General features: G+C 66.0%; 1 protein-coding gene across 1 annotated transcript; it reads right to left on the bottom strand.

Moving 5' to 3' along the window:
- Positions 1 to 1,416: 1,416 nt before the first annotated feature.
- Positions 1,417 to 20,705, bottom strand: UBA1 (ubiquitin like modifier activating enzyme 1). The gene is made up of 24 exons (XM_075071288.1): positions 20,430 to 20,705; positions 14,425 to 14,541; positions 13,982 to 14,040; positions 13,658 to 13,826; positions 13,343 to 13,505; positions 11,119 to 11,292; positions 9,601 to 9,698; positions 8,924 to 9,070; positions 8,464 to 8,640; positions 7,186 to 7,266; positions 6,711 to 6,866; positions 6,430 to 6,595; positions 6,017 to 6,213; positions 5,379 to 5,443; positions 5,088 to 5,283; positions 4,928 to 5,002; positions 4,479 to 4,668; positions 4,229 to 4,317; positions 3,817 to 3,909; positions 3,527 to 3,718; positions 3,059 to 3,160; positions 2,644 to 2,670; positions 1,772 to 1,872; positions 1,417 to 1,552 (listed from the first exon to the last, which is right to left on the bottom strand). The coding sequence occupies exons 1-24, from the start codon at positions 20,703 to 20,705 to the stop codon at positions 1,417 to 1,419; spliced, it is 3,246 nt and encodes a 1,081-aa protein (XP_074927389.1).
- Positions 20,706 to 22,510: the final 1,805 nt, after the last annotated feature.

Raw genomic sequence — 22,510 nt, 5'->3', positions numbered from 1 at the left:
CCCCTCCACTATGGAAACTTTGGGCCCCATCAACTCCACCCTTCCCCGACCAAACCCCACCCACACTGGATAATCCCCCCCTTGCTATTTCCTGGCAACCCCTCCCCCAGCACCCCCCCTTCAGAAGCCCCTCCCACCCAGGAACTCCTGCATCCCCCTTTGGTAACACCCGCACCCCCAACAACCCCTCCACGCCCAGCAACCCTGGGAACCCCACTCCCTGGGAACTCAGCCCCCTGCACCCCTGCCCACGCAGCAGCCCTGGGCCCAAGTACCCGCTGCCTCCAGCAACCCCTTGCCCCAGGAATCCGCCCTGCTTCCTGCACCCCAACACACCCAGCAACCCCTCCACCAGGACCCCTGTACCCCCCTCCTCCAGGAACATGCTGGGGCTAGGCTAGTGGAGGGCAAGGACTCCCTGGCCCATGCAGGGAAGTCAGAGTGAAGGCCCCCCCCCCCCCCTCAGCCTCCAGGGGAATGATACAGCCACACAGGGTGGGGGGCTGCAGTTAGCCCAAGGCCAGGGCTCCCCCCACACAGCTGCTCTCACACCGCAGGCCCTGGGAGCTGGGGAACTCATTGCCACATGATTCCTCACAGCAGCAGAGGGAGAGGGGAGGATAGAGGGATAGAAGCTCGGGCCACCATCCCACCCTAGCAACAGGATGTGGGCAGGTGAACGGGGCACAGCTGGAGAGGGAGGAAATGGCCCCAGGAGAGCACCCAACCATCGACCAGCCCCCAGAGACCCCTGGAGATAAAGCACCTGGGGAAAGAGGCTGCCCACCCTGGGAGCAGAGCTGTGATCTGAGCACCTTCCCCTGGCTCCCTCCCTTAGGCCCATCTGCCCCAAACACAGTGCCCAGGACCCTTCTAGGGAGGCAGCTGCAGAACGCCATGGGGCAGTGATCTTCCCTGCCCACACACACATCCCACCAATGACCAGACGTGGGGGCGCCAGCAGGTTTTGCAAACATCTATTTATTCAGTTATTCCTCTCACAAGTTCTGCAATAACCCCACCCCACCCCCCGCCCGCCACCACTGGGCAGGCAAGCAGCAGACGGACACCAGCTCCAGCAGCAGGGGGTGGGTTCCCCCGCTGCCGTGCCCCCCACAGAACTGGCACCGCAGGGCAAGAGAGGCCCCATCCCCCATCAGTGAGCAAGTGAGAGTGTGCAGGGGAGGGGGTGTGGGGGCGGAGTCAAGACAACACGACAACAGTAAGGGGGCAGGGTTAAAGCAGGCCATGGGGGGGTTCCCAGCGGGGAAGGGGGGCAGGATCCCCGAACCTCAGACCAGTTCCTGGGGGGAGGCCCTTTAGTCCATGTTTTGCCTCACTTTAACCGTGGAGGGCGGGGCGTGCGGAGGCCCCACCCAGTGAGCCCTGGGGGCGGGGCGTGGGGAGGCCCCGCCCCTAGCGGATGGTGTAGCGGACATAGGGCACCTCGATGTCGCACTCGCTGTCGTCGTTGCAGCAGAGCTCGAAGACCAGGGCCTTGACGTGTCGCCCGATCTTCTTCTTCGACACCTTGGTCACGATCTCCGTCATCCTGGGGGTGGGGCACGGTCAGGGCAGAGCTGGTGGGGGGGACCCCCGACCTGCAGCCAATAGGCAGGTCCCCAGGACCAGGATAGCCCCCCCACCTGCTCCCCCCCAACCAGATAAACCTGGCCCCCAATCGCCCCAGAGGGACAGGGACCCTGCCCCACCCCCCAGATGGCTGACAGTGGGTCCGAGTGCCCAGGGACGGGGCACCCCAGGTACGTACGGCTGGTCGTGGCGCTCACGCAGCTTGGCGGGCGGCATGAAGAAGGAGTAGAGCATGGAGACGCCCTGCGACAGCATAGTGATCTCCAGCCGGTGCTCGCTCTGCAGAGGGGGAATGGGGGGGCTGACAGACAGGGGTCAGACCTGCGCCCAGATCCCCCCCAACCCCCTCTGTCAGCTCTCTGCCCGCGCTAGCATAGAGATTCTACAGCCGGTGCTCGCTCTGGGGAGGGGGGACTACCGGGGGGGGGGTCAGACTGCACCAAGGTCCCCTCCAACCCCTCCATCAGCTCCCTGCCCCCCCCAGCATAGTGATCTCCACCTGGTGCTCGCTCTGGGGGGTGGGGGAGGAGGAACGGGGGGGGGTCAGACTGCGCCAAGATCCCCCCCAACCCCTTCTGTCAGCTCTCTGCCCCCCCAGCATAGTGATCTCCAGCCAGTGCTCACTCGGGGGGGGGAACGGGGGGGTCAGACTGCACCAAGGTCCCCCCCAACCCCTCCATCAGCTCCCTGCCCCCCCCCAGCATAGTGATCTCCACCCGGTGCTCGCTCTGGGGGGGGGAGGAGGAACGGGGGGGGGGTCAGACTGCGCCAAGATCCCCCCCAACCCCTTCTGTCAGCTCTCTGCCCCCCCCCCCAGCATAGTGATCTCCAGCCGGTGCTCGCTCTGCAGAGGGGGAATGGGGGGGCTGACAGACAGCACCCAGACCCCCAAGCCCCTCCATCAGCTCCCTGCCCCCCCTCACTTCCCCCCAGCATGGTGATCTCCAGCCGGTGCTCACTTTGCAGGGGGGAGGATGAGGGGGTCAGACTGTGCCCAGATCCCTCCCCCAACCCCTCCATCAGCTCCCTGCCCCCCCTACATCCCCCCACTGTGGTGATCTCCAGCCGGTGCTCGCTCTGCGGGGGGGAGGGGGGGAATCAGACAGCACCGCAATCCCCCAAACCCCCTGTCACCTCCCTGGCCCCCAACCCCTCCAGCATGGGGATGGGATGTGGGGTCAGACGGCGCCCAGATCTCCCAAGCCCCCTCCATCAGCTCCCTGACCCCCCCAACCAGCCCCCCTGCCTCCCCCAGCATGGGGCTCCCCAGCCAGTGGTCTCTCTGCAGGAGGCGGGGGGGGGGGGTCAGACACCCTGATTCCACACACCCCCACCGCCCCCTTAGCGCGATGATCTCCAGCCAGAGCTCGCTCAGTGCGGGGGGAGCGGGGGGGGGGGGCAGGAAATCAGACAGAGGCCAGACACACACACCCCCTCGCTCTGACACCCACCACCCAGGTATCACCTTAAAATAGGCCAGGAACTGGCGCAGCGTCATCTCCTCCCCGCTGGGCTGCACCCCCTGCACCTCGAACCGGTCCCACAGCGTCCACTCAATGTCGTAGTACTGGGGGCAGGGGGGAGAAGGGGTCAGAGACGTCAGGGGGGAGGAACCCCCCAGCCCAGCCCAACCGGATGCTACGGTAGCCACTTGTCATCTGTCCGGACAGATGACAAGTGCGCAGGGCCCGGCACAGGTTGGGGGGACACACCTTGTTATGAGGGGGCAGAGGATATGGGCTGGGGCCTGGAGGGGGCGGCAGGGGGACAAGCCGGGGCCCTGGCAGGGGACAGGGAGGAGGGACCAGGGCTCAGGCCCGGGGTCGGGACACCGCACACCCACCTTGTTGCGAGGGGGCAGAGGATACGGGCTGGGGCTGGGGGAGGCGGGCGGCAGGGTGCAGGGACAGGGGGCAGGACACTGCACACCCACCTTGTTGCGCGGGCAGGCGATGGGCTCGGAGAAGCCAAAGAACGGCAGGGCCAGGTTGAGGAAGCCATTCTTGTAGGACTCCAGCCGCTTGTGGCCCTGCACCACTTTGTACAGCTCCAGACACACCAGCCCCACCACCGCCGCTGTCGTCGTGGCGATGGCCGGGATGATCTTCCCGGCGATCAGCTTGCTCTGGGGAGGGTCAGAGACGTCAGCATCAGGAGGGAGGGGAGGCAGAGCGCCGCAGCGAGCTCCTTGCCTCCCCCCAACCGGCCGAGGCCATTGCCCACCTTGTGCCGGTCGGCAGGCGGGATGTCATAGTTCTCAGCCCGCAGGTTCGATGCCGCCACGATGAAATCCATGTGGAAATTAGTGTCATCGTCCTTAACAAGAGAGAGGGTGAGAGGAAAAAGCAGCCACCTCTGGGGCAGAGCAGCTAGGGAACTGCCACACAACACTGCACAGGGAGGGTCTGCCTGGCACTGAGACGCAGCCACCCCTGGGGCAGGGCAGCTGGGGAACGGCTGCATATAACACCGCACAGAGATGGCTTGGCCCATGGTGTGATGCAGCCACCCCTGGGTGGCAGCCAGGGAACAGATGCAGAGTAATGCCACACCTGGCCACCGCTTACTCCCAGTGCCTGGCCTGCACCCCCCCAATCCTGGCACGGCTCCCCGGGCCCGGCCTCGCCCAGCTCACCTTCTCGAAGTCGATGGGGTACATGCGGAAGCTCTGCAGGTCCTCAGGGTTGGGGAGGCTGGATTTCAGCTCCTCCAGCCGGCTGTCGTCTGGGGACAGAGCAGAGCCCATGAATGCCTGGCAAGGACACCCACGACCGCAAGGGGCCCTGGGCTCCATGCCAGGGGCCAGCCCTAATTGGCAACAGACACTCTCCCCCACCCAAGCTGCGGTGCCTGAGGGTGCACTAGGACGGCCCCCCATGCCATACCGACGGAGGCGTTGGCGTTCTGCAGCTCCTGGTCTGAGATGTGGATCCGCACGCCAGACTTGGGCGTGAACTCGGGCACCTGCACCTGGTGCAGCAGCTCGGCCACAGCGCCCACGTCCCGTGTGCCCGTGATGCCGTAGGTCTGGGCAAAGAGATTCGCCGCCGCCATGATGTAATCCATGTGCAGGGGCTGGGGGGTGGAAAGATGGGTGTCAACCCTGAGCCCTAACGACGATCCACCCCCTGTAATCCATGCACAGAAGTGTGGGGGACAGATGGGCATTAACCCTGACCCCTAACTATCTCTCAGACACACACACACACACACACACGTGTGTGGGGCTGAGGGGGCACAGATAGGTTCCTAACCTGGTAATCCATGTGCTGGGGGTGGAGGGAGGGAGGACAGGCGTTAACTCTGACCCCTAATGACACCCCCCTATACTCACATTGCTCTCGTCGAAGGTGAGGGGGTGGGGACATCTCTTGGGCCCTGACCAGAACAGGGTGCCGGAGTTGGTCTTCTGCAATACACCAGAGGGGGGTGGGGTCAGAGCAGGGGCCTGGAGGGGCTGGGTCGGGCCGGGGTGGGTGGGGCGGGGGGCTCACCTGGTGGGGTGGGAAGTTGTGCAGCAGTTGGCGGATGTTGTTGCTGTACTGGCAGTGCCAGTGGCGGCAGGCCCAGCCCACGCAGTCGGCCCAGCTCCGGGGCCGCTCGCTCACCAGGCTCTTGTTGACGGCCTCCAGCACCTCCAGGGGCTGCGTGCCCGGCAGCTTGAGCGTGCGCTCCATGAACTTGGGGTCTCTGAGGGGACATACAGCTCAGAGGGGGCAGCCCCTCAGACCCTTCCGCCCCCAGGGCAGAGCCGCAGCAGAGCCCCCCGCAAACCCGCCACTCACGAGATGTACTGGTTGACGCTCTCTGCCGGCTGCTTGAAGAGGCCTTCAAACTCGTCCCGGGCCCACTGCAGGACAGAGCAGAGTCACCGGGGTGGGGAGACCCCCCAGGCCAGTCAAATGAATTAGACACCAGCCCCCGAGTAGAGGAAAGAACCCAGGAGTCCTGACTCCCAGCCCCCTCCACCCCACTCTAACCAGTAACCCCCACTCCTATCCCAGAGCTGGGGAGAAAACCCCAGTGTTCTGGCTCCAAGCCCCCACCACACCCAACTCCCCGCCCAAGCAGCTAGGTAGAACCCAGGCGTTCTGGCTCCGAGCGCCCCCACTCTGACCCACCACACCCCATTCCCCACCCAAGCAGCGAAGTAGAACCCAGGCATCCTGGCTCCCAGCCCCCCTGCTTTGACCCACCACACCCCATTCTCCCGCCAGAGCTGGGGAGAGAACCCAGGCGTTCTGGTTCTGAGTCCCCCCGGCCCACCACACTCCACTCCCCGCTCAAGCAGCGAGGTAGAACCCAGGCGTCCTGGCTCCCAGCCCCCACCACACCCCACTCCCCATCCAAGCAGCAAGTTAGAACCCAGGTGTCCTGGCTCCCAGCCCCTGCAGGGAGGGAACCCCGGCGTCCGGGCGCCCACCTGCAGCGTGTGCTCAATGGCATTGGGGAAGTTCTTGAGGGTACAGATGGGGATGGATTTCTCAGGCGGGTCCTGGCTGGAGCTGTATGACTCCGTCAGGAAGGGGATCACCACCTGGACGTTGCCCTTGGTGCCCAGCGTGCCGGACTCCAGCAGGGGCTTGCGGTAATAGACGCACCGGCGGTCCATGTACATTCCTGGGGGGGGCAGGGGCACAGGGTTAGCACCAGCACAATGGGGCAGGAGACCCTAGAACCACAGCGACGGGCGGCCAGGATGGCTTGCCCAGCGCCAAGAGGCAGCCACCTCTGGGGTGGGGCAGCTGCGGAACAGCCGCATATAACACCACACAAGGATGGCTGGCACGGTGCTGAGGTGTGGCTGGGGGACGGCCCCACCCACGCGTCACTCACTGGCGTCCACATTGTCCAGCGCGTTGGCCACGCCATCCAGGCCCTCGAAGAAGTCGTCATCATAGACCCGCTCTGTGTCGGGCCCCACGCGGTCCTGGTGGCTCATGATGTGGATGTTGGGGTTCATCTGCCGCACCGCGGCAGCTGCTGTGTCAGACTTCATTTTCTGGAGGGGGGGAAGGGACCCCGAGTTAGGTGCCTGAGATACGAACGGAACCCAGGAGTCCTGCCTCCCAGCCCCCGCCACTCGCAGATCCCGCTCCCCAGCCCCCCCAGCACACCGTGACGTCCCAAGGCCGGAAGAGGAACTGGCGGTTGAGGTTGGATTTCTCGATGGTGTCCATGTCGGTCACGGTCACTTCCCCACCGTCCCCGCACGCCAGCCCCAGCAGGGCGAAGTTCTTCAGCAGCTCGCAGCCGATGGCGCCGGCGCCCACCTGGTGAGGGGGTGAGACGGGGGTGAGGGGGCGAGACGGGGGAAGGTTCCAGGTGCCCAGGCCGGCTGCACCGGGGTCCAAACTCAGCACCTGTGGCACACGCCATGGACCAGGGACCACCAGCACCAAGCGTTGGCCCCAGACCCAGCAGCTGGGTTTCTCCCCCGGGCATTTGCCTCCAAGGACCTGGGATCAGACTCCGGCCGCCCAGCGGCTCCGGCTCGTCCCCTCAAGGGGGGTTGCTGTGGGGCCGGACCCTGCAGTGACAGGGGGACCCTGCAGGGCCCAGGGAGTCCGGTGGGAACCCGGCTGCGCTCACCAGGAAATACTTCTGCTGCCCCAGCTTGGCCTGCAGGTCAGCCCCGAACACGGCGATCTGCCCGTCGTAACGGCTGTTCCTCTGGGGAGAAGGGAGAGACAGTCACCCCAGCTCTACCGGTGCCCCCCTGATTACCCGACCCGCAGGCATCCCCCCGCTCTGCCAGTTCCCCCCCCGATCCCTGACCCGCAGTCCCCCCACCCCCAGCTCTGCCGGTTCCCCCCCGATCCCGACCCGCAAGTCCCCCCCCCAGCTCTGCCGTTCCCCCCCCGATCCCACCGCAGTTCCCCCCCCCCAGCTCTTCCGTTCCCCCCCCCAGCTCTGCCGTTCCCCCCCCCGCACTCCCACCCGCAGTCCCCCCCTCCCAGCTCTGCCGGTTCCCCCCCCCGATCCCGACCCGCAGTCCCCCCCCCAGCTCTGGTCGGTTCCCCCCCCGATCCGCCCGCAGTCTCCCCCCCCCCAGCTCTGTCGGTTCCCCCCAAATCCCGACCCGCAGTCCCCCCCCCCCAGCTCTGTCGTTCCCCCCACTCCCCGATTCCCGACCCAGTCGTTCCCCCCCAGCTCTGCGGTTTCCTTCTCCCCCCTCCGATCCAACCCACAGTCGCCCCCCAGCTCTGCTGGTTCCCCCCCACCCCCGATTCCCGACCGTCAGTCCCCCAAGGCTCTGCCGGTTCCCTTCGCCCCCCGATCCGACCGCAGTCCCCCCAGCTCTGCCGGTCCCCCCCGCAGATCCCGACCCACTCTCACTGTGCCAGGCTCCCCCCCCCCCCCCAACCTCTGACCCCCCCCCTGCCTTTATCCCAGGTTTCCTGGCTCCCCACAGACCCCCCACTATCCCAGCCTCGTCTCCCGCGGTCATCACTGGCAGCACTGCCCTTCCGGTCAGCACCTTCCTTGCTGGTCCTCGGGCAGACACCTCCCAGTGGTCATAAGCTAGAGCCACGCATGACAGGCATGAACTTCCCGGAGGCAGGCCTGGGGCGGGGGAGCGTCAGGGCGGGGCACGCTGGCGGCCACCCCCACGCCCCAGGGAGGATGCAAGTACCCCCAGCAGCGCCTCAACAGTGGGCCAGCCCCAACTGGGGAGCCTCAGAGCTTTCAGCCCCACTCCCCCTCCAAAGCGCGGGGATGAACCCCAGAGTCCTGGCTCCATACCCCCACCCCACCCCATCCCCCCCACTCCCCTCTCAGAGCTGGGGATAGAACCCCGGAGTCCTGGCTCCCAGCCCCCACTCCCCTGTCCGCTTCAGGGACAGGACCCAGGCGTCCTGGCGCTACCTTCATGACCTCCTGGGCAGCCAGCCCCCCGATGAAGGCGTTGATGGGTGCCAGGTCCCCGGCGGCCTGGTATGCCAGCTCCTTGATCAGCCCCTCGTTCAGCTTCTCCTGCTTGAGTGCTGGTGGGGCCCGTTGGTTCACCGCCTGGGTCAGCGCCAGCACCTCGGCCGCGTCCGCCTGCCGGGGAGAGGGGTCAGCAGCGCCCCAGGGGCCGGGGCACACACGGGGGTCAGTCTGCGCAGCACCCCAGGGTGGCAGGGATCCGGTCACACAGCACCCCAGGGGGCAGTGACAGGGCACAGACAGGGGGCGGTCACACAAGACAGGGTACAAACGGGGGAGGTAGGCAGGTCGTGCAGTGCCCCAGGAGGTGGGGACAGGACCAGGGTGGAGGGGGACAGTAACACAGACACCCCCTCGCCTGTCAGCCCGTCCCTGGCCCACCACATCCAGGCCCTACCTCGCTGCGGGGCCGCGGCAGGCGCTGGTGCTGGCGCTGGAAGTCGTGCAGGGCCTGGAAGGCCAGGTGCAGATGGGCCGGGCGGTCGAACTTCCCGAAGTCGGTCACCACGAAGTCAGGCTCGGCCAGCGCCACGCTCAGGGGCTTCTGTGGGGAGCGGGGTGGGGGTGAGGGTGAGGGGCAGCCGACTATCCCACGTCCGCTCACCCTCCCCCAACCTGACCCCCAACACACGCTCTGCCCGACAGGGGAAGGAACCGGGCTCACAGACCGACAGCCTGAGCTCACACAGGCCCACGTGAGGCTGCATGATGTTCACTCTGAACCCTACTGATGGCAGACTCAAGCTTGGCAGCACTCAGAGAACAGAGAACCCCCCCTTCCCCACAATTCAAGTGACTACGGTTCCCCCTCTGCAGCAAAGGGGGGGGCCTAAAGCCCCAGAGCAGAAAGACCCTGCAATCCCCCGCTCTGCCCTTGCCAGGGGACACTGTCCCTGCTGCTGAGCTGCCCCTTGGCCCCAGGCCGGCGGCAGCAGGTGAGGAAGGAGTTGGGAAAGCAGCTATCTCCCCTTTTGTGCCCCCGAGCCCAGGAGTCGAACTCCCCACCCCCATGTGGGGGGAGAGCTAGTGCCCAGGGCATGCCCAGCCGCCCCACCCGGCCCAAGCACCACTCACAAAGCTGATCTTCTTGGGCATCTTGACCTGGGAGACGATGCCACCCCGCACATACTCGGAGAAGCTACTGGTGTCGCCGATGCTGAAAGTGTAGGGCCCTGCGGGGGAGAGCGGGGGGGTCAGCAATGGGGGAGAGCGCCCCCTGCAGCACGGCACAGCACCTCCCCAGCACCTGGCCCCTACTGCCCACGGAGAGCACCCCCTACCCAGCCCCCTGCAGCACGGCACAGCACCTCCCCAGCACCTGGCCCCTACTGCCCACGGAGAGCACCCCCTACCCAGCCCCCTGCAGCACGGCACGGCACCTCCCCAGCACCTGGCCCCTACTAGCCCACGGAGCAGCACCCCCTACCCAGCCCCACCGCAGCACGGCACGCAAACCTCCCCAGCACTGGCCCCTACTGCCCACGGAGAGCACCCCTACCCAGCCCCCTGCAGCACGGCACGGCACCTCCCAGCACCTGGCCCCTACTGCCCACGGAGAGCCACCCCCTACCCACCCCCTGCAGCACGCACACACCTCCCCAGCACCTGGCCCCTACGCCCAGAGAGCACCCCCTACCCAGCCCCCTGCAGCACGGCACGGCACCTCCCAGCACCTAGCCCCAACTGCCCAGGCGAGAGCGCCCCCTGCCCGGCACCTGCAGCACGGCCCGGCCACCCACCCAGCCACACCTGACCCCGCTGCCCTCGGAGAGCGCCCCCTGGCCCGGCACCTGCAGCACGGCCCGGCACCCACCCAGCACCTGACCCCCCGACTGCCCTGGAGAAGCGCCCCCTGCCCGCACCCACCAGCACCTGGCCCCACTGCCCAGGGAGAGCACCCCCTGCCCGGCACCCACCCAGCACCTGGCCTCTGACTGCCCAGGAGAGCGCCCCCTGCCCGGCACCCCCCACAGCACCTGGCCCCGACAGCCCAGGGAGAGCGCCCCCTGCCCAGCACCCCCCACAGCACCTGGCCCGACTGCCCAGGAGAGCACCCCCTGCCCGGCGCCCCCCACAACACCTGACCCCGAACTGCCGCGGAGAGCGCCCCCTGCCCGACACCCACCAGCACCTGCCCCGACTGCCCCGGAGAGCGCCCCCTGCCCGGCACCCCCCACAGCACCTGGCCCGACTGCCCAGGGAAGCGCCCCCTGCCCGGCACCCCCCACAGCACCTGCCCCGGACTGCCCAGGAGAGCGCCCCCTGCCCGCACCCCCACAGCACCGGCCCGACTGCCCGACGGAGAGAGCGCCCCTGCCGGCACCCCCCACAGCACCTGGCCCCCGACTGCCCAGGGAGAGGCCCCCCTGCCCGCCCAGCGTCTCACCAGCACTTTGATCTCCATGGGGGCAGTGGTTGAGCTCCTCCATGCCGCCACCTCAGTAAGGATACAGTCCCCGCTCTCACGCCGTGCGAGCCTCGTCCAGCAGGTCACCTCCCCCGGCAGCCCTGCCGACGCAGGGTGGTGAGCCCAGCAGTGCCAGGGACAGAACCCAGACTTTCTGGCTCCAGCCCCCCGACCCTAGACCCCACTCCGAGAACCCAGGCTTTCTGCTCCCAGGCCCCCCACCCCTTCCAGAACCAGGGGGGAACCCAGGCGTCCAGGCAGCATTACCTTGGTGATCATGAGATCATGTGCGCTGAGCGGCTGCTCCCCATTGGTGTCGGTCACGACCATCTCATCCCCGAAGTCGCAGAAGAGGCTGGCTGTGGGAGAGGGGTGAGCACAGGGCAGCAACCCACCCCCGAATTCCCCTCCTCCACTTCCCCTGCCAGCGCTCCAGCCCCCTTCCCCCGAGTCCCCACCCCCCCAAGGCTCCAGCTTTCCCCACCCAGCAGCGCGGTCCCCAGGCCCCGCCCCCCACCAGCCCCATCTCCCTGAGCACACCTGTCCCAGCCCAGCTCCGGTTCCGCCCCCCGCCAAGCCAGCAAGGAAGCAGGCTTGCTGCCCTCGCCCAGCAGAAGGACGAGGCAGCTAAGGAGGGGTCCCAGGCCGCACTCACCAAAGAGCCCCCTGGTGTCAGCTACCACCATCTTAATGCCCTTGCTGTGGCAGACTCCCCGACCCGCAGCTGCTCCCTCCAGAGGCGAGTTGCGTGAGAACCACGACCTGCCACACACGGAGCCCATCAGTGCTGGCCCGGGCCCCCGGACCCACCCCCACCGGGCACATGGACCCTGTCAGTGCCCACCCACAGACAGAGCCATCAGTGCCAGCCCGGGCCCCCGGAGCCCACCCCACCGGGCACATGGACCCTGTCAGTGCCCACACCCACAGACAGGAGCCCATCAGTGCCAGCCCGGGCCCCCGGAGCCCACCCCACCCCACCCGGCCACACAGGACGCCCTGGCATGCCCACCCCACAGACAGAGCCCACTCCTAGCGCCGGCCCGGGGCCCCCGGAGCCCACCCCACCCCCGGGCACACAGACCCTGGCAGTGCCACCCCACAGACAGAAGCCCATCAGCGCGCGCCCGGGCCCCCGGAGCCACCCACCCCACCGGGCACACAGACCCTGGCAGTGCCCACCCACAGGACAGAGCCCATCAGCGCCGGCCCCGGCCCCCGGAGTCCCACCCCACCGGGCACACAGAACCCTGGCAGTGCCCACCACACAGACAGAAGCCATCAGGCCGGCCCGGGCCCCCGGAGCCCACCCCCACCCCACCGGGCAACAGACCCTGGCAGTGCCCACCCCACAGACAGAAGCCCTCAGGCCGGCCTGGGCCCCGGAGCCCACCCCACCCCACCGGGCACACAGACCCTGGCAGCTGCCACCCACAGACAGAGCCATCAGTGCCAGCCCAGGCCCCGGAGCCCACCCCACCGGGCACACGGACCCTGTCAGTGCCCACCCCACAGACAGAGCCCATCAGTGCCGGCCCGGGCCCCCGGAGCCCACCCACCCGGCACACGGACCCTTGCAGTGCCCACCCCACAGACAGAGCCCGTCAGGTGCCGGCCCGGGCCCCTCGGGGCCCACCCACCCCACGGCGGCCACATCAGCGACCCTGCAGTGCCCACTCCACCAACAGAGCCCGGTCAGTGCCGGCCCGGGCCCCCGGAGCCCACCCCACCCCACCGGGCACACGGACCCTGGCAGCGCCCACTCCACAGACAGAGCCCATCAGTGCTGGCCCGGGCCCCCGGAGCCCACCCCACCCCACCCCACCAGGCACACGGACCCTGGCAGTGCCCACCCCACAGACAGAGCCCGTCAGTGCCGGCCCACGCCCACAGACAGAGCCCATCAGTGCTGGCCCATGCCCACAGAGCCCCCCACCCGGCACAGAGCCCGTCTGCACTGGCCCACGCCCCCGGGGTAGCCCCCAACCCACCTAGCACACAGAGCCCCATCAGCACTGCCCCATGCCCCACAAGTCCCGGCCTACACCCCACCGCCCCCACTCCCCAGCGCACTGGCCTGCACCCCCAGTCCCTCCTCCAGCACCAACCAGCTCCTCCACTCCACCCACACAACCCTCAGCTGGTGTCCCTAAGCAGCCAGCACCCCCCTGCCCCTCCCATCCAGAATGTGTGCACCCCCCACCCAGAGCCCCAGCCTGTATCCCCTGTCCCCATCTTCCAGCCTGCACCTTCCTCAGCCCTGCCAGCACCTGTCTATGGCCCCCGCGGCCCTCACTCAGCACCGGCCTGCACCCCAACCCCTCCTCCCCCACAGGCCCAGGAGTCCTGGCCCCCAGCCCCTCCTCCTCCCGCCATTCTAACCATCAGACCCCACTCCCCTCCCAGCACCAGGGAAAGGACCCAGGCGTCCAGGTACCTGGAACTGGCTCAGAAAGTCGTCGGTAAGGGCCCCGGTGTGGACGCTGACGGGCACATAGGAGTTGAGCTCGGCCAGGCGCGGCTGGGAGACCTCGGCCCGGTTCTTCCCCAAGTCCTCCTCCCGCAGGTAGAACTAGAGGGCAAGGGGGGCAGGTGAGGGGGACCCTGGAGCGAGTTGGGGTGCAGAGGGGAGGGGCCGGAGCCCTGGGAGGCCAAGGGACACACAAAGCTGGGGAGGGGAGGACTCCGACGGGCACGGAGGGCGTTCCCAGGCTAGGCACCTACCTGGGAGGCCAGGTCTGCCCACTGGGCGGGCTCAGTGTCGTGCAGGGTGACCGACTTGACGCCACCCAGGATGATGTTCTTGGCGATCTCCACGCCCAGCCCCCGCAGCCCCGACACTAGGACGCTGGCGTTCTGCATCCGCTTCATGGCCTCGTGGCCCAGCACGTACCTGCGGGGAGGGCGCAGTGAGGCCGGGCGCGGCGCAGGGCACCCCAACCAGCCAGGGCCCACTTCGCGGCTTCGCCACGGACACAATGCGTGACCCACCACCCAGCACCGAGTTCCTTTGTTCCGGGGCGGGCACCACCCACTGCTGGTACTTACAGCTGCCTGGAGTACAGGCCCTCATCGATGTCAACATCACTGCCATTCTTAGCCATGCCCTGTGAGCAGAAGGATCAGAGATCAGCAGGGCCTGGGAGCGGGGAGCTCGCTGTGGCCGGGACCCGACCCCAACCTGCGGTGCTCACTGCAGGGGCAGGTCTGAATTGGAGAGAGGGCCCTCAGTCTGATCCGGGGGACAAGGGGATACCCTGGGGTCCCATCCGGGGGAGAAGGGGCTCATTGCGGGAGGAGGGGGACACCCCTGGGGGCAGATCCGCCCAAGACTGGTTCTGGTCCCAGGCTGGCAGGACTCCCCCTGCCTGAGACCCACTGAGCGGCCTCTGACTGCAGGGTTAGCAGCACCTCAGGAACCCACAAGCCACGGCTGTGAGGGATCTCACTGGGGGGAGGGGGCGGGGGCGCCAGGAGCCCCACAGACTCACGTTGGTGGGCGCTGCGCGCGGGTCACTCTGTACGGAGTTGCCAGAGGAGCAGTTCGAACCCGTCTTCGGCTCAGATCCAGACACGCGGCGCTTCTTGGACAACGGCGAGCTGGACATCTGGGGAAGGGGGGGAAGGATGGGGTGGTCAGAGCAAAGCCCCCATCTCCCCAACCTGGGGGGACACCGGGGGACCCACACAGCTACAGCAGAACCAACACAGGGCGGGGGTTGCTGGGAGGGGGCTGGGCAGAGGTCTTTCTCCCAGGCAGGCAGGCAGGCATCCCAAGCAGCTGCTACCCAACTGCCCCCACCCCAGAGGTGGCCGCAGCAGTGACAGTACTGGATCAGGAAGCCTCTCTACAAAGCCACGTGCCAGGTTGGACAGGGCCTTGCGGTGCCTCGGGGGGGACAGTGACTCACTTCATAGCCCAGGCAGAGTCTAGGTCACTGCTCAGCCCCCTCCGAGCCCAGCACTGGGTAATTAACCCCACCCCCAACCCCAGCTGAGCTAACCCCAGTCTGGGGCTCCTAGGTGTCTCCCCTGCTAATTTCACACAACATCAAAAACCAGAGTTCTCTGAAAGTCATCGTCAGGCAACCGACTTTAAATGGCCGAGCCCTGCAGCAGAGCCAGCTCAGGGCGGAGAAACATGGAAATTCCAGGCGGACTCAAACAACCTACCAGCCCCAGCACCCGGGAGAGAACAGCACAGACATCCCACAAGCCCCATGGCGAGATGGACGAGAACACCCCAGCCACATCGACTGCTCAGTCCTGTATCCCCCAGGGAAGTCAGACCGGTGTAACCCCGGGAGCGGACGCCTTTATCCCAGGATAACCCAGGCTTTTTCCTGTTTAAACTGAAACCCCTTCCCAAGCAGCACGAATGACACCCAGGGGCTTAAATTCGCTTGTACCAACAGGAGAGCACTCACCAGAGCGGCATGGGGGCCTCGCCCGACCCCAGAAACAGCCGCATTTCAATACTCATATAGAGCTCCCTTCGTAGCATTGCTCTGCGACTGGTGCACCCCACCCCAGAGGCAGTCGCATTTCAGGACCCACTGAGAACAATCTCCCTCATCTTCCCTATCTTTTAACTGACTACAGGTTCATCTGGAATTATCCTGCAATTGCTACTCTGCCCCAGCTGAGGGGAGGACAGGCAGATCTCCCACGGTCTCGCTTTCCTTCTGAAAAGAAGCAGACAGTCTCTAGCCGTAAGGGTGGAGAAAAGCCAGCGTCAAGTGACAGCAACACTACCTGAGTGTGCAGAGAGCCTGAGCCCATTGCTGCCCGAACCCACCGCTCTGAGCCACGTGCCCCATTCGCTCTAAGGGTGAGTCACTCCTTTTCAACACTGGTGACTATCTCACTCCTTGGTGCATGTGATGGATCCCGAGGGCAGGGAGGATTCCCAGAGGCAGGGCCCCAGACAGCATCCGAACTACGGCAAGCAGGCCATAGGCTCCCCGCTGGGGGCCCGAGCTCGTTTTGTTTTCCTGAAGGGGCCGCCTGCAGGCTGTCCCATAACAGAGGGGCAGGGGAGGTCTACACAGCAGACAGGACACTGGGCTGGACAGAAAACTGTCCCTGAGCCACACGTTTAACCAAAAACAGAAACACACCCCCATCCATACTGTCCTAGGACTGCCCCCGAAGGGGCTGCATTAAGATTCCCTTTTGCGTCGATCCTAAGTGATCCCCCCCACACACACACCCCGCCCTGAGACACGCAGCAAGCAGCGGCTGAGAGCAGAAGAGAGGAACGAGACACAGGCAGCGGGACAGAGATTGGGACTGTTCGCGCACCGAGGGGATGGCGGCAGGTTAAAGTCGTTTCCCCGCTCGGTCTGGAAAGGCAGGTGGGTGTCCCTGCACATCCTGGTGGGGGTGACTGGGTCCCTGCAGAGGCTACACGTCTCAGACCATGAGTCTGGCTCAGCTGGGCAGAGCTCAAGATCTAAGCAGAGTGGGACCTGGCAGGGGGCCGGTCCGCTGACATTGTTGCTCCAAGGGAGAGTTTCACAGCTGGGCGGGAGCACTGACCCGGCGGCTGGGTGACAGCAGACTCCCGAGAGGGACGCACCAGGCCTCAGCCTCTGGAAAGCCACAGCGTTTGCGAGCTGCCGATAACCCACCGCCTCTCAGTGGCAGCGCGCTCACAGGGCATGTGCGTCCTCTCACTTAGCTGAGAGGCCGTTCAGGGCCAGAAAAAGCTGCCAGGCAGGTCACAGCCCGTCAGGCCGGATGAAGCCGAGCGGAAGGGGAGCGGATAAATCCGAAGAAGCCAGTGTCTCGTGCGCCCCCCACCTCACTGGGTCGCAGGCCCGAAGGCAAGGCTGACTCAGCCCACAGGGTTTCAACCCCCCTGCACCTCCGACAATCATTCTTGCTGCGACCCCTGCGCCTAACGGTGCCCTGTGGCACAGGGCAAGATCCCAGCCTGTCCTTCGCGGGCACCAGAAGGGCAAACGGGCCTCATCTCCTCGGCTGGGTTAGAGATCGGGCAGTGGCTGCGCCAGGAGCGGAGATGAGCGACACCAAGCCATGCAGTGATGTCCCCGGTGCCCGAAGGCTCAGAGGGCACAAGATGGCAGGGAGGGGGGCAGCAGCTGCCTGTCAGTCACACCAGGGGCTAAGCTCAGCATCCCTCAGGGGCTTCTCCTCTGGGAAGTCGGGGGCTCTCCCAGAGAATCCTCCAAGCCAAGGCAGGCAGGCAGATGGTGTTGGGGGGGCGACAGCCCCAGCAGGGCTCAGACTGCTGGACGGCTCTGGCACTACCTGGAGTCATGTTTCCTCCTATAGAAACTGCCATCCCCAGAGACCCCCCTACAGGCCAAGTGGGCTGGGCCAGCCAGACACGCAGCTGAAATGAACCCTCCCAGGGCTGGGAAGAGAGTGAGCCTAGGGGCTGGGAACCAGGACTCCTGGCTCCTCTCCCCAGGGAAGTGCTCTCACCTCCTAGACCCACTCCCCTCCCAGAGCTGGGGAGAGAACCCAGGAGTCCTGACCCCAAGCCCCCCTACCCAAGGTCAGCATGGTCCCACAGGCGGCACAGCCCTGCCCCCCCCCCCCCGACACCCCTCAGCTCAGCAGGGAAGGGCCCCGAGCCAGGGCTCTGCTTCCCAAGCACCCCCTGCCCACACTGGAGGGGTGAGGATGTAAGAGGGGCAGTCCCCTCCACAGAGGTGGAGTAGTTGGCTAGGCTCAGACCCAGCCCAGGACCTGGCGGCTCCCATGAGGACACCATGAAGCTGCGCCCGCACAGAGGGGGGCAATGACACAGGGGTTTTCCCTCAAGTTCCCCAGCACCAGGCCTCCCAGACCCCTCCCTTTGGGAGGGCCCCAGGGCCCAGGCAGAGAAGGGTTCCCTGTCGGATCAGGGAGCGTGGGTGGGGGAACCGGGTCAGGTCTGAGAAGCCAGTGAACCGCAGCTCGCGTATGGGCCGTGGGGCGGGTTCGGGGGATCCCCGCGGGGTTTGGAGAGCCCAGGTCGCTCGGGGAGGGCCAGGGCCAGGGGAGGGGGTCAAGGGACACTGGTCGGGCCGGGGGCCGCGGTCCCAGGCCTTTCTCAAGCCCAAGGAGGGAATTCAGGGAAGGCGGGTTTCGGCGCCGGATCAGGGACCCGCGGAGCCGGCCATGGGGGGCGCGGGTCCATTCGGATTGCGGCAGCCCGGCCCGGTCTATGGGGGGCGGGGTCCTGGTTCCTTGGGAGCCCGGCGCTGGTCTGGGGTTGGTCCGGGTCGGGGCGCCCGCGGGGCAGGTGGCGGGCGTCCGGTCTGGGGGGTGGTGGTCGTGGTCAGCCCGGCGGGGGGGGAGGGGCGGGCTCCGGTCCGGGGCACCGGTTCTAGTTCCCAATGAGGCTTGGCCCTCCGGCCCGCTCGCTTCCCCGCTCTCGGCTCCTCTCACAGATTGGCGGCTGCGGGCCGGAACAAAAACCCCCACTCGCGGCGCACCAGGCTCGCCCCCGCCCCATGGCCAACGCGGCCGACCGACGCGCCAAGGGACGCTCACGCCTGCCCGCCCATTGGCTGCAGGACGAGCGGCCCGCCCCGTTGACCTGGGACACGCCCCTCCCGGCGCGACACCCGGATGTGGGGAAGAGACCGCGGGACCCGGATGGGACGGTTGCGCCCACCTCATGAATAATGCAAATAAACTGCGCCACGCCCCCTTAGGTTCTCCACCAGAGTGGAGACGCAGGCCAGAGGGTGGGAGAGAGAGGGGCGGGGCTGTTGGGGCAGGTTGGGGGCGGAGTGGAAAGGGTGGGCATGGGGCGGGGGCAGGAGAGGGAAAGGGCAGGGGGTGGGGCAGGAGTGGGAAGGGGCAGCTGTGGGGCAGTGCAGTGGCCCTCACCCCCCACCAGATAACCACAGAGACATTCATTAAGTTTGGACACACAGTGGGCTGCACAGGATGAAGCAAATCCAGAACCCGCCTGCACACATGCACACGCCCAAACACGCCGACCCCCGTACACACCCGCACGCACATGCCTGCACACAGCCAACCACACACGCCCCAATGGCACAGGCCTCGTTCAGCGAGGCGGCCTGGCCCCTGCCCCATTGCAAGCATGGCCAGCACCCCCCGTACGTGCTGGGGAAGCCACGGCCGCACTGCAAACCCAGCCCCACGGCCGAGAGCCTCAAAGCCTGGCTTCCATGACTCGGGCTGGCATGGTTCAAACGCATGTGGAGCCCACTGGGGCTCTGGGTCCTAGCATGTGGGGTGAGGCTGAGAGCCCCAGTGGGAACAGCAGCGTGGCTGCTTTTAGCCCCATAGCAGAGTCAGGGAGAGATCCCAGGAGTCCTAGAACCCAGGCCCCCTGTTCTAACCCCTAGAACTAACTTCCCTCCCAGACAGAAAGGAGGGAAAACAACAGTGAGGGGAAGATTGGGGGGCCCAGGAATGGGGGGCACACAGAGCCCCAAGGAGGGGGGAGATCAGGGACCTTGCTATGGCAAAGGGGTGACAGAGACGCATTCCCACAGCAGGACTCTGAGCCCTGCCATGTGTGCGTCCTGTCCCTGCTGGAGGGGGCAAGGCCTCTTTTCCCTCCCGTTGGGACTGATCCCGGAGCCCTGCACCCAGTTCTGGGGGGGGGGGTCACAGCCAAGGGGACAAAGAGCCCCCAGACCCACTCTGGCCTATCCAGGAGGTCAGTCTGGGTGGTCTAGGGACCCCTTCTGCCCTCAAACTCTGGGGTAGCGCAATGGGGCCCAGAGAGGTGCACACGCAGGATCAGAAGGGCCCATCGAGCCTGGTATCCTGGCTCCAGCCTTGGCCAGCTACACAGGAAGGGGGAATTACCTGGGGGGGCATCTGCTCCCCCTTTAGCTCAGAGCCCCGTAATAATTCAAGTTGGGTTTAATCACCGAGGGGAGAAGCTCCCTGTCACTTCCAGAACACGTCAGCCTGGATGAGAACAACCCCGGCTCCTCGGCGGATGTGGGGAGGGATCCAGCTCAAGCCGCCCACCCAGGGCCCGCAGGGTCTGTTACCCCGTCCAGTCTCCCACATGGCACAGGCTGGAGAACTCCCCCACATTAGCCCTCCTGGCCACAGCGTCACCCTGGGAGCGGATGGGTTCTTGGCGTCAATGACGGCCAGTGGCAGGGAGTCCCTCTGGCTAACATCTCCCACTGCCTTTCAGTTCAACCCCTTTCCATGGCATCGAAGGGCTCCTTGTTCCCACCAGGAGCCAGGGCAGGACTGAAGACACTGGCAGATATCCAGCACGCTTTGACCCCATGACCCATAGCACCCTCTCAGCAAAGCTCTGCAGTCTGAATATTTGGGGTCTGGGCGGCGCCGGGCACGACAGGGGGCCCCAATCTCGGTTGGGGTCCAATCAGCGCCGGGCATGACAGGGGCTCCGATCTTGGTCAGGGTCCAATCAGCGTCCGGCACGACAGGGGCCCCAATCTCGGTCGGGATCTGGGCAGCGCCCGGCACGACAGGGGCCCCGATCTCGGTCGGGGTCTGGGCAGCGCCTGGCCCGACAGGGGCCCCGATCTCCATCAGGGTCTGGGCAGCACCCGGCTCGACAGGGGGCCCCGATCTCCGTCAGGGTCCGGGCAGCGCCCAGCTCGACAGGGGCCCCCGATCTCGGTCGGGGTCTGGGCAGCGCCCGACTCGACAGGGGGCCCCGATCTCCGTCGGGGTCTGGGCAGCGCCCGGCTCGACAGGGGGCCCCGATCTCTGTCGGGGTCTGGGCAGTGCCCGGCACGACAGGGGCCCCAATCTCCGTCGGGGTCCGGGCAGCACCCGGCATGACAGGGCCTTGATCTTACTCACGTGGCTTGCACGGCGCCCGGCCTGCCAGGGCTCTGCTCAGCCGTACCCCAAACGATCACAAACCTAGTCTACGTTTTGCTGGTGCAATTTCCCAGCAGTCGCTGGGGTTTTGGTCCCATTAACCCAGGTTTCAGTCTGACTTTCCCTAGGTGGATTTTTTTGACTCTCAACTAAGTTTTTCCATGTGGAATTTCCCAGCTCTGGTTTCCTTTTCTTTGCTCGTTGGCTGCAACGAACCAATTTGTTGTTTTCGTCAATGGCCCTTTGGCTAATTGTCTCCATCGCCCCCCGTGACCATCTCACCCGTGTTCCCTCACATCAGTGTCGAGAGCGTCACATCTGGGAGAGTAAAACACAACTACACACACAGGGCAGGGCTCTCAGTGATAACTGGCTTGGCGGGACCATTCCTACCTCAGCCAGCTCAAACCCCGTCGTCCCGAGGGAACTTCCTTCAGGGACCATATTTGTCCCCCGACTCTCTAAGCTGTCCCCTTTCAGAGCTCAAGTGAGTGGGAGGAGCCAGAGGAAACCAGACTGCAGGGGGTGCAACGAAATGAGACGCACATGCAAAGCAACAGCCAATGAAGCCATTTCGCTCCCATCAGCCCCAAACCAGGCCAACAAAAAGCCAGTTTGGGGAAGGTCCGAACGAGTGACACAGCTTCCAACCCCAGGGCCCTCTGGACTCCCCCGCCAGAGAGAGTCTCCCCTGGGCACTGAGTTGGGGAAACTGAGGCATGGAGAAGGGAAGTTATTTGCACAAGAACACACAGCATATGGCAGAGCCAAGATGCAGGAATCCTGGCTCCCAGCCCCCCTGCTCTAACCACTAGCCCCCACTCCCCTCCCAGAGGCAGGGAGAGAACCCAAGAGTCCTGGCTCCCAGCCCCCCTGCTCTAACCACTAGCCCCCACTCCCCTCTCAGAGCTAGGAAGAGAACCCAGGAGTCCTGGCTCCCAGCCCCCCTGCTCTAACCACTAGTCCCCACTCCCCTCTCAGCGCCAGGAAGAGAACCCAAGAGTCCTGGCTCCCAGCCCCCCTGCTCTAACCACTAGCCCCCACTCCCCTCTCAGAGCCAGGAAGAGAACCCAGGAATCCTGGCTCCCAGCATGCCCCCAACCAGCACAGCACACAGAAGTGTGGGGCAGGGAGTGGGGGCTAGATATGTGTTGAGCGTTGCTGACTCTCAGCAAAGGATCAGACATTTCGGGGGGCAGCCAAAGCAGCCCTCCCCATGCAATGGGGGTACAAAAGATTCTCTAGACAGAGAGGAGCAAACCAGACACAGAAAAGGGGGTCTCCACTCACACCCCTAATAACAAAACATCAGGGTCACGCAGTGAATTCTCCCTCCTTGCCCCACTCCCCCAACCACACACAAGGGCTGTGCCCCCCACACCCCGCTCCCTCCCAGTGCTGCCCCCATCTCCCCCCTCCCAGCCACACCCTGGTGCCCCCCATACTCCTCGCCCCACTGGCTGTGAATTCCCAGTGTCCTACCTCAATCACCACCCCCTAGCCCCCCTCCTCCTCCTGACCCCCACCTGCCTCTTTACGTTCCCCAACATCCTCCCCACAAGGCTCCCTTCCCTCCTACCCTCTACTCTACCCCCTCCTCTCCAGAGTTCCCCCACCCCACTCCCCATCCAAACTGCCTCCAGGGGGTCCCCCCATAAGGGCACCCCTACCCATCCCCCCACAGGCCTCCCTGGCTATCTCGGAGGGTCCCCTAGCATCTACCTGTGCCCCCCAGCTCCTCCCCCCTTCCCTGTGCCCCCA

Source organism: Chelonoidis abingdonii, chromosome 11 (assembly GCF_003597395.2).
Source record: "Chelonoidis abingdonii isolate Lonesome George chromosome 11, CheloAbing_2.0, whole genome shotgun sequence".
Lineage (NCBI taxonomy): Eukaryota > Metazoa > Chordata > Testudines > Testudinidae > Chelonoidis > Chelonoidis abingdonii.
This window is presented reverse-complemented; position numbering and strand designations above follow the sequence as displayed.

What these genes read in the sequence shown, in the direction of transcription:
- UBA1 (XM_075071288.1), bottom strand. Translation starts at nt 20,705, where the DNA reads ATGCCGGGTGCTGCCCGGACCCCGACGGAGATTGGGGCCCCTGTCGTG. An exon ending in GAGATCGGGGCCCCTGTCGG is followed by an intron (nt 14,542 to 20,429) that starts GCCAGGCGCTGC and finishes CCCCTTCCCCAG; the next exon opens with ATGTCCAGCTCGCCGTTGTC. An exon ending in ACCCCATCGACTTCGAGAAG is followed by an intron (nt 3,910 to 4,228) that starts GTGAGCTGGGCG and finishes TCTCTTGTTAAG; the next exon opens with GACGATGACACTAATTTCCA.